Consider the following 10754-nt stretch of genomic DNA (forward strand, 5'->3'; position numbering starts at 1 on the left):
GGGGAGGGGAGGGAGGAGGAGGGGAGGGGAGGGGAGGGGAACCTCTAGTGTTGGAAGAGGGCCTCGTGGGAGGTGTTTGGGTCATTGGGGCGGATCCCTCATGAATGGCTTGGTGCTATCCTCATGATAATAAATTCTTCCTCCATTACTTCACATGGGACCTGGTTGTTTAAAAGAGCCTGGCACCATCTCCCTCTTGCTCCCTCTCTTGTCATGTGATATGCCCGCTCCCTTTTTCCCCTTCCACCGTGATTGTAAACTTCCTGACGCCCTCACTAGAAGCAGGAACTGGTGTCATGCTCTTCTGACAGCCAGCAGAACTGTGAGCCAAATAAGTCTCTTTTCTTTAAAACGTGCCCAGCCTCAGGTGTTCCTTTTTAGCAATGTAAATGGACTAACATAGAAACTGGGTATTGAGGAGTGCAGCATTACTATAACAATACCTGAAAATGGATGCAGAAGCAGCTTTGGACCTGGGTAATGGACAGGAGTTGGAGGAGTTTGGAGGGCTCAGAAGATGACAGGAAGATAAGGGAAAGTCTGGAACTTCTTTTTTTTTTTTTTTGAGGCGGAGTCTCGCTCTGTCGCCCAGACTGGAGTGCAGTGGCCGGATCTCAGCTCACTGCAAGCTCCGCCTCCTGGGTTTACGCCATTCTCCTGCCTCAGCCTCCCGAGTAGCTGGGACTACAGGCGCCCGCCACCTCGCCCGGCTAGTTTTGTATTTTAGTAGAGACGAGGTTTCACTGTGTTAGCCAGGATGGTCTCGATCTCCTGACCTTGTGATCCGCCCATCTCGGCCTCCCAAAGTGCTGGGATTACAGGCTTGAGCCTGGAACTTCTTAAAGACTTGTTAAGTAGTTGTGACCAAAATGTACTAGAAATACAGACAATGAAGGACAGGCCGAGGAGATCTCAAATGGAAATGGGGAATTTATTGGGAGCCAGACCAAAGGTCACCCATGTTATCCCTTAGCAAAGAGCTTGGCTGCATTGTGTTCTTGTTCAAGGGATTTGTGGAAGGTTCAACTGAAGAATGATGACCGAGAGCATCTGGTGGGAGACATTTCAAAGCTGCAAAGCATTCAGGATGTGGCATTCTTGTTTCTAAAAACCTACAGTCAGATACAGGAGCCAAGGAATGAATTACAGTTGGAATTCATAATTAAAAGGGAACTGGAGTGTAATAGCTTGAGAATTGGCAGCCTGGCCATGTGATGAAGAAGGAAAGAGCATTTCAACAGAGGAATTCACGTCGGCTGTAAAACAACCACTTGCTAGAGAGATGAGAATGACTAAAAGGGAGTCAAGTGCTAATGGCCAAGATGATGGGAAAAGGGCTCAAAGCCATTTCAGAAGACTTCAAGACAAACTTCACAGACGCTGCTAGGGCAACGCCGGGGGGAATGTGAGGCTGGAGCCCCCACACACAGTCTCCACTAGGGCACTGCCCAGTGGAGCTGTGGGAAAGAGGCTACTACTCTCCAGACCCCAGGATTGTGGAGCCACCAGCAGCTTGTGCCCAGAGCCTGGAAAAGCCACAGGCACTTACTCCAACCAGTGAGAGCAGCCATGGGGCTGCATCCTGCAAAGCCACATAAGTGGAGCTGCCCAAGGCCTTGGAAGCCCACCCCTTGCACCAGTGTGGACAGGATGTGGGAAATGGAGTCCAAGATTATCTTGGAGCTTTACATTTATGACGCCTGCCCTACTGGGTTTCAGACTTGCGTGGGCCCGTTGCCCCTTTCTTTTGGCCGATTTCTCCCTTTTGCAATGGGAATGTTACCCAAAGCCGGCACCACCATTGTATCATGGAAGTAAATGACTTGGTTTTGATTATACAGGTTCATAGGTGGATAAACTTACCTTGAGTCTCGGGTGAGACTTTGGACTTAGATTGAGTTGATGCTGGAACAAGTTAAGACTTTGGGTGACTATTGGGAAATGATGACTGTATTTTGCAATGTGAGAAGAACATGACATTGGGGGGGGGTAGTGCTACAATGATATCATTAGGGTTTTTTTCCCCCTCCAAATCTCATGTTGCAATGTGATCAATGTTAGAGGTGGGCCTGGTTGGGGGTGTTAGGGTTTGGGGACAAATCCCTCCTGAATGGCTTGCTGCCATGCGTACAGTAATGAGCGAGTTCCGGCTTTATGAGTTCATACAGGATCTGGTTGTTTAAAAGAGCCTGGAATTTCCTCCCCTGTCTCTTGCTCCCTCTCTTGCCATGTGACACGCTGGCTCCACTTCCCCTTCTGCCATGATTGTAAGCTTCCTGAGGCCCTCGCCAGGAGTAGATGCCGGCACCACACCCCCTTGTACACACTGCAGAACCGTGAGCCAAAGAAACTTCTTTTCTTTATTAATGACCCAGTCTCAGGTATTCTTTTATAGCAACGCAAACAGACGAACACACAGCATCCTGGGAGGCTTTATTCTTCATCTGGTGGTGACTCTACTGTTAGGTTTTTGTTCAAATAGTTCCGTTCCTAAGAATTTACTGAGGCAGTTCTAAATTAAAGAAAGCGTGAGAGACAAAAGAGGTTACAGAAGAGCCTTGGGCAGCCTGAGAAACGATGGGCCTAGCGGAAGTAGTTGGGACATTCGTAAGCAACCAAATTCCAGGCTTGATTAAAGGCGTCCACCACAGCCGGCTTCAGGGGCCCTTCCTCTGCCGCTGCCAAATTTTGCTCCAACTGCTCCAGGCTGGACATGCCCAGGATGACCGCGTCCCCGTGGGTACCCTGCAAGGGAGATGGCCAGACTTCAACCTTCTGCTGCACAGCAACTCCACTCACAGCCCTCCCAGCCACCTCCCTGCTGAGATTTGGGCACTCTTGTATCCCAGACGTCCAGAAATAAGATGCCTTGGATAGCTGTACCCATGTGACTCGAAACCTGTATTCTTTCCCCTACTGCCACATGATACTTCCAGACAGACCTACATTCACAGCCCAGTTCTGCCCCCCAGCAGCTGTGTAAACGTGGCTAAGTTATTAAACCTCTCTGAGACTCAATCCTCTTCTCTATTTTCAACATGGTTATGGGTGTGAAAAATCATGTAGAGTGCTTAGCTCCCGTTTATTGAGCACCTACTGTATATATGCCAGACACTATTGCAACATCTGAGGCTGAAGCTGGATATAAATTTGAATGAGGAAGACATGGTGTACCAAGAGAGGGAAACTCCAGCTCCCACCAAAGGATGAGACTAGTGGGTTTTACAGTTAAACCTGTGTTAAAATGTTAAAACGTCTGCCCCTTTCATAGCTGGGCGAAACTCAGGTTCCTCATCAATAACACCGGGACAGTCATTTCATAAAGCTGAAGGAATAATGAAATCCCTGCAGCAAAGCCCTTATTACAAAGCCTGGTACGCAGATACCATCAAGGCCAATGGGAAGGCTGAGCGCAGTGGCTCATACCTGTAATCCCCACACTTTCAGAGGCTGAGGAGAATGAATTATCTGAGCTCCGGAGTTTGAGACCAGCCTGAGCAGCATGGTGAAACCCCATCTCTACTACAAATACAAACAATTAGCTGGGCATGGTGGCACATGCCTGTAACCCAGCTACTCGGGAGGCAGAGACAAAAGAATTGCTTCAGCCCAGGTAGCAGAAGTTGTAATGACCTGAGATCATGCCACCACACTCCCACCTGGGCGACAGAGTGAGACTCTGTCTCCAAAAAAAAAAAAAACATAGAAAAACACCAGTGGGAAGAATGTTTGTGAGAGTTGAAAGAAAGAGAAATTTTAGAGGAATCAATAAACAAATGTTTTAGCCCTCATCCAAAGATATTGCTGGTCCCCGGGGAAGGGAAGGAGCTGAGCGCCCAGGGTCGCTGGTTACCTGGAGCTGTGAATGGTGGTACATCCACCGGAGGGTGGCCGAGGTCATGCTGGGGGCGCTGGCGCCATACGCAACCTGCAGGGCCTTCTCCACCAGGGCAATGCCCTCGAAGTGGTTCTCCTTCCAGTAGCTGGGAAGGGGGGACAGTGGCACAGGGCACAGGGGTCAGTACCATGGGGGTCACACTGGGAGCCACAACCAAAGAGCCAACTGAGAACCACTGCCCCATCCCAAACCCTGCAGCCCTAAGGGACAGGTGCGCTCTCCAGCCATGCGTCTCCCACTTTGCTGGGCGTCAGAACCACCCAGGATGCTGGGCCCCTCAGCAGAGAACTCAAAGAGTCTTTATTCCTGATGACTCAGCAGCCTGCTCTTATTTTCCCCTAGGGACACGAAGGCCACTGGGATGGAACAGGACTCGGCCCCAGGCCTCCTGGACCTCCCTCCAGGGCTCCTTCTTTCCTTCCTAGCAGGTGATTGCTCAGGAAAGAGCTATGACTTCAAGACCCTGAGGTCCAGGGAGCCTCATTTCCTCCTGGAGGTCCCAAGACAACAAGAAAACACACAGAGGGTTTGGAAATTCCTGAAGAAATTCAGGGTGCAGCAGCGAGGAAAGGCCTTACCCCAGGAGCAGCCAGGACTTCATTCCACATAAAGCTGACCCCACCCCAGCCATCCACACCAAGCACCCCCAGCTCACCGATTCCTGTACATCTCTGCCCACTGATTCCCAAAGAAGCGGCCCACGGGCTGTTTCCCGTCCTTGTCTTCATACTTGTACCTGCCAGTCAGCAGGCCCCCTGCGGGAAGGCAGCAATCAGCCCCCGGGCCCAGAGTGCCCCAGAACCTGCTATATCCCTCAGGGCTCTGGACTAGGGGAGGGGCAGGGACCCAGGAGGGCTGAAGGATGCAGCCTTGACCTCTTTGACCTGAGAGGGCAAAGTTTGTCAAACCCTCCCTGCTTCCCAGGTCCTGGGCTGGGCATCTGTGGGTCGGGAATAGGCTGAGTCAGGGCCAGGAATGCTCCACGTACCAGCCAGAGGGTTGAAGGCATAGAACCTCAGTCCAAAGTGCCTGAGGCAGGGGAAGAGCTCCGTTTCCACCTGCCGAGTGATGGCGTTGTACATGCCCTGCAAGGAGAGGGCCCCAGGGGAGAGGGTGGATGTGTCAAAAGAAGGGACCTCAAATGTACCCTTATAGAGCCCTTATTTCAGACCTTAACAATTCTAGGACATTAACCATCTGGGCATATACTTATTCTTACTGGTGCTGGTGAAAGGGGCTTATGCCCGAGGAAAATTCATTCATTCAGCCAACTTTCATGAGTACCAGCTACGAGCTGGTTGTCAGATTTAGATTCATAAGCTAAAAGGACAGGGTCCCTTCCCTCAAGGTTTTATAATAAGATCAAGTATAAACAGTTATAATCGAGTAAAGAGGCATTCACAATAGACTAGAAAGTTCCGTGACCAGTGCCTGGCACCAAGTAGGTGTAGAAACATTTGTGGAATGAATGATGAAGAGGTAAATGAGGACCTGAGGTCTCAGGGTCTTCTGGGCCCATGTAGAAAGGCTTTCAGAGGAAGACACCCGTATGTGAGACCTGAACCGTTCTCCCGGGGAAGGGGCAGTGCAGGGCAGGGCGTGTTCCAGGCTGAGTGCAGGGCCAGGTGGGGAAGGAAGGGTCCAAGATACACAGATAGGCAGGAAGGAAACAGATGCCCAGTGGCCAGCCTGAGGAGCTTGCATGGCATCCTGAGGAGCTTGAATGGCATCCTGAGGGTATGTGGGAGCCATCTGCAGGGTTTGAACAGGGGGTGCCTGCTATGTAGAGGGTACCGGGGGAGTCAGAGGGGAATAGTGAGCCCAGGATGAGCAGGAGTCCTGGAGACCTTGGCCTCTGCAGCCCCGGCCCTCACCTGGTACACAGTGGGCACGATCCAGCCATTGCTCTTGCAGAGGGTACAGATCTCAGCCACTTCCCAGGCGGCATAGTTGGAGAGGCCAAGCTCCACGAACTTGCCCTGCATGGGTGAGGCTCCAGTCAGAACGCAGTGCAGCCCAGACCAGGAAGGGGAGGCCCGGGTGGGGCCCCTGGGAGTGGGCTGTTCCCTGCTCCACCCTGGGACCGCCCTGGTGCTTCTGATCTCACTAGTGGGATCAGGATGAGAGCAGCAGCGGGCCACCTCCCAGAGCTCAGGGGTCCCCTCACCTCCTGGTGCAGCTGGTGGCAGGCGCGCAGCGTCTCTTCCACTGGGGTGCTGTGGTCTGGCAAGTGCAGGTAGAAGAGGTCCACTCGGGGACACTGCAGCCGCTTCAGTGACGTCTCCAGCTGGAACCGGAGACTGTCAGGCTTCAGGGAGTTCCCAAACAGTGGATTGGCCTTGGTATCAATTTTCACTGAGAGGAGAGAGAAATGAAATTCAGGGCCTGGCACCATGGCTCACACCTGTAATCCCAGCACTTTGGGAGACCGAGGCGGGCAGATCAGGAGGTCAGGAGTTCGAGACCAGCCAGACTAACATGATGAAACCCCGTCTCTAATAAAAACACAAAAATTAGCCGGGCGTGGTGGGACCTGCCTGTAGTCCCCAGCTGGCCAGGAGTCTGAGGCAGGAGAATTGTTTGAACCCAGGAGGCAGAGGTTGCAGTGAGTCGAGATTATGCCATAGCACTCCTGCCTGGCGACAGAGTGAGACTCCTTCTAAAAAAAAAAAAAAAAGAATCTTAGTTCTCAGTGAGTCAGTGAGCTGGACTAACAGGGGAGTGGAGAGTCCTCTTCCCACTTTTCACACTTAGAAAGTCACTTAGGCTGGCAAGAGGGCAGTCATTGGAGCCCTTGAGGCCTGGCAGGGAGCAGGTTTGAGGAACTACTCATTTGGAATTTTTCCATGCCACCTCTGCTTCTCAACTGAACTTCACTTCAGATCTGAGATCTGAGGACTTTCACCAGCCAACCTTGGACTCAAAGACAGAAGACAAAAAAGGATTTAAAAAAACAAAACAAAACAAAACAGAAATAAGGCCCAGGCAGAGGGTGCAGATCTGTGTTGGCTTACACCTGTAATCTCGGCACTATGGGAGGCCAAGGCTGGAGGATCACTTGAGCCCAGGAATTTGAGACCAGCCTGGACAACAAAGTGAGACTCCCATCTCGATGAATAATACAAAACATTAGCTGGGTGTGGTGGCACAGGCCTGTGTTAGTCCCAGCTCCTCAGGAGGCTGAGGTGGGAGGATCGCTTGAGCCCTGAGAGGTCAAAGCTTCAATAAGCCATGATCGCACCACTCCACTCCAGCCTGGGCAAAAAAAGCAAGATCCTGTCTCAAAAAAAAAAAAAAAAAAAATTTCAGAAATATGGTTAGAGCTCTCAACGAGTGGCAGCCGGGTGATCTAGAAAGCGTGTGGCACTGAGATGCACGCACAGGCTGGGTTCGTTCGGGATCTACCATGTGGTGAATCAGAGGAGAAATGACTCCACTCAGACACTCAGAGTGGAAGGAGGAAATGGTGCTAATACTAAGAAGAAAGAAACAGCTAGCATTTCCCAGCCCTCACTATATGCTTGCCAGGCACTGGCCTAAGCACTGCACATGGCATCAGACTGAGGGCGGCTCCTCCTGCCCCTATACACACATCCTCCCCTCAGGCTACACCTGCTTCCTCCAGCACCCACAGCATTGCCAAATCACATTTACTTTTCCACACCCGTGCCCACTGCCCTCACACCCTTGCCCCTCGTACTCTTCCTGGCAAACTCCTCTCTGTTCTTTCTTCATGGGGTCCCTCCCAGGAAGGGCTCACTCTGGGCTCCCCAGCCATCTCTAGAATGGGAGCTTCCTGGAGTGGCTTAGTGTCCATTTCTCTCCAATAGCTTCAGACAGAGCCTCCCACAGACAGGGCAGTGAGAACCTGTCCCACCCCAATCCCCCATCCCCCTGAGGGAGCTGCCAAGGCTCCCGGGCACTGCCACCCTGGTGAGGTGCCCTTGAACCTGGTGAGGTGCCCTTGTGAGTACCACAAGGTACTCAGAGCAAAGTCCAGGTCGCGAGCAGGCTGGCATGTGTGAAGGACGAAGCAGATGGTGTGCTGGGTCCAAACTCTGATTTCGGACTGTGCCAGGGAGTGCCAGGCGATAAGCACAGAATTTCTGCAGATCAGGCCCGTCAAAGGCACCTGCAGGGCACAGGTGAGGACAGGAGCTGCACAATGCCAGATTCCAATGTTTTTCGTGCTCCAGAGAGGGGCTAGCCAAGTCATTCCAGGCAAGACCAAGTCATCCAGACGTCAGTGAGGGTGGTGGCTACCTCCCGGAAGAGAAGAGAGACGAAGAAAAGAGAAGACGAGAGAAAAGTTGTCCGGAGCTAGATGTGCCTGAGAAGCCTGGGGTTCCCAAGGCTGAGAGGTGGACGGGGGTTGGAGGAGAGGGGAACAAAGCCGTGGGTGCTGCCTGGGGCCAGGGAGAGCTGGGCGGTGCACGGCTGTGGACAGGCTCAGCTGTGCACGGTGCAGGGGGAAGATCAGGGGCCAGTGTTACCTCTGCAGTCACTGCCCCCCAGCCCGAGTCCCAGGCCACCCAGGATGGTCTCGGACTGGCCGTCGCCGTACAGGAAGGCCGTGTCTATCTCGGTGTGGCCGCGCTCCAGGAAGGCTCGTGTGACTGCGGCGCTGGTGGGTGCGTCCATGCGGCGCCCCATCTCCATGGCGCCCAGCACCGTGGCTGGCCGGGCCAGTGATAGTTGCCGGGACATGATGGCGGCAACGGGATACTGCGACAGCCCGGGGTCAGCGCGCAGCGGTCGATAGTACCTGCTCCGGAATCGGCAGCTACTTGCCTTTAGGGACTGGCTCGGGCCCCGCCCACCGGGGGGTGGAGCTGACGGCGCCCCCGAAGGTCCTCAACGCCGCCCACGCGCTCGACTCCGCGCTCGACTAGGACCGTCTGCATTTGCACCGAGCAAACTGCGAAATGGCTGTGGCTTCCTACCGGTGACTCTCGTCTTGGAGATTTTAACACTCCTCGACGTCCCCAAGGGTGAGGGGGTCCAAGGGTGGCGACGATCCCAAAGGGCGGGGGCTCCTCGGGCCTCCCTGCCCGGTCGTCCCTCCTTCCTCGGCCTTGCGCCGGAGCTGTCCTGGGTCTCTGTCTCCTCCAGGAGGGAGCTTACGGGGTGGGGTGGACCTAGGGCTGTCGCGCCTGCCGTGTGGTCCTGGAGAACGAGGCTTACCAAAAGCTCAAGACAGCGTCCTCATGGAGTGACATGGTTAGAGTGTTGAAAGAAAAGAACTGTTGGCATTGAATTCTATACGTAAGTGAAAAAAAACTGACTGACTCTGGTGACTTACGCCTGTAATGCCAACACTTTGAGAGATCAAGGCAGGAGGATCACTTGAGCCCAGGTGTTTGAATCTAGCATGGGCAACATAGGGAGGCCCTATCTCAACAGGAAAAAAAAAAAAAAAGATAGAAAAATGGACCAGTGCCCAGCTGCAGTGAGCTGTGATAGCTCTACTGCACTCCACCCTGGGTGACAGAGGGCATATCTGTCTGCAAATACGAAAGAAAAAAAGATCAATAGACAGATGGAACAAATGAAAAAACAATAGCAAAACTGATTTAAACCCAATCATATCAATAATTACATAAATATAAATGATGTAAATGCTCAAGGTAAAGGGCAGTGATTGTTAGAATGGATAAAAAAGCAAAACCGAACTATATGGTAAATACCAGAAAGGTATTCAAATATAAAAACAGAGGTAGTTTAAGAGCAAAAAGATGGGAAAAGGCATATACTGACAAAACCAAATTTTAAAAAGTTGGAATGGCTAAATGAATATCAGAGAAAGTAGATTTCAAAACAAAGACTGCCCCCACAGTGGGCGACATACTGGCCCACACCTGTAATCTCAGCGCTTTGGGAGGCTGAGAAGGAAGGATTGCTTGAGCCCAGGAGTTTGAGACTAGCCTGGGCAACACAGGGAGATCTTATCGCTACAAGAAAAAATTAAAAATTATCAAAATGTGGTAGCATGCACCTGTGGTCTCAGTTACTTGGGAGGCTGAGATGGGAGAATCATCTAAGCCTGGGAGGTCGAGGCTGCAGTGAGCTGTGACCACACCACTGCACTCCACCCTGGGCAACAGATTGAGACTCTGTCTCAAAGCAACAACAGCAACAACAAAAACCACCAAAGACAAAGAGGGACATATCATAATGACAAATAGGTCAATTAATAAAGAAGATATAATTCTAAATATATATGCACCTAAGCATAGATCAGCAAAATACACGAAAAACAATAATAGAACTAAGGAAGAAGTAGACAAATACAACATTATAATTGGAGATTTCAACACACCATGCTCAATAGTTGTAGAACAGTTATCAGTCATAATTTATAGAAACTCAGTAAAGGTATACGAGACTCAATGCTATTAACCAATTCCACATAAACAACATGAATGGAATATTCAACAGCAGAATACTCATTCTTTTCAAGTGCATATCCACCAACATATACCATATTTGGAGGCATAAAACAAGTCTTAATAAATGTAAAAGAGGCCCAGAGCGGTGGCTCACACCCGTAATCCCAGCACTTTGGGAGGCCAAGGCAGGTGGATTAACTGAGTTCAGGAGTCTGAGACCAGCCTGGCCAACACAGTGAAACCCTGTCTCTACTAAAAATACAAAAATTAGGCAGGCGTGGTGGCATGCCCCTGTAATCTCAGCTACTCAGGAGGCTGAGGCAGGAGAATCACTTAAACCTGCTTGGTGGAGAGTGCAGTGAGCCGAGATCAGGCCACTGCACTCCAGCCTGGGCAACAGAATGAGACTCCATATTTAAAAAATAAATAAATAAATAAATAAATAAATAAATAAATAAATTTTAAAG

The 10754-nt window shown here is 51.3% G+C and overlaps 2 protein-coding genes across 5 annotated transcripts in view; one reads left to right on the forward strand and one right to left on the reverse strand.

Moving 5' to 3' along the window:
- Window positions 1-8661, reverse strand: part of LOC108515264 (aflatoxin B1 aldehyde reductase member 3) — a 23369-nt gene extending 14708 nt beyond the window's left edge. The window contains exons 1-7 of one of the 3 annotated variants that reach the window (XM_017851976.1): window positions 8392-8661; window positions 6066-6253; window positions 5773-5877; window positions 4887-4983; window positions 4554-4653; window positions 3854-3983; window positions 2348-2745 (exon numbers count right to left, since the gene is read on the reverse strand). In XM_017851976.1, coding sequence (XP_017707465.1) covers window positions 2584-2745; window positions 3854-3983; window positions 4554-4653; window positions 4887-4983; window positions 5773-5877; window positions 6066-6253; window positions 8392-8605 — 996 coding nt within the window. In that variant the 5' untranslated portion in view covers window positions 8606-8661 and the 3' untranslated portion in view covers window positions 2348-2583. Of the gene's footprint in view, window positions 1-2347; window positions 2746-3853; window positions 3984-4553; window positions 4654-4886; window positions 4984-5772; window positions 5878-6065; window positions 6254-8391 lie in introns of those variants that run through there. The other 2 variants (XM_017851978.1, XM_017851977.1) reach the window with 2 other exon arrangements.
- A 148-nt stretch (window positions 8662-8809) lies between these two features.
- Window positions 8810-10754, forward strand: part of SLC66A1 (solute carrier family 66 member 1) — a 50803-nt gene continuing 48858 nt past the window's right edge. Inside the window, exon 1 of one of the 2 annotated variants that reach the window (XM_017851981.1) lies at window positions 8810-8889. The gene's annotated coding sequence lies outside the window, so the exon portion shown is untranslated. Of the gene's footprint in view, window positions 8890-9087; window positions 9164-10754 lie in introns of those variants that run through there. The other variant, XM_017851980.1, reaches the window with a different exon arrangement.

This window comes from Rhinopithecus bieti, unplaced genomic scaffold (assembly GCF_001698545.2).
Source record: "Rhinopithecus bieti isolate Rb0 unplaced genomic scaffold, ASM169854v2 scaffold_33652, whole genome shotgun sequence".
Taxonomy (NCBI): domain Eukaryota; kingdom Metazoa; phylum Chordata; class Mammalia; order Primates; family Cercopithecidae; genus Rhinopithecus; species Rhinopithecus bieti.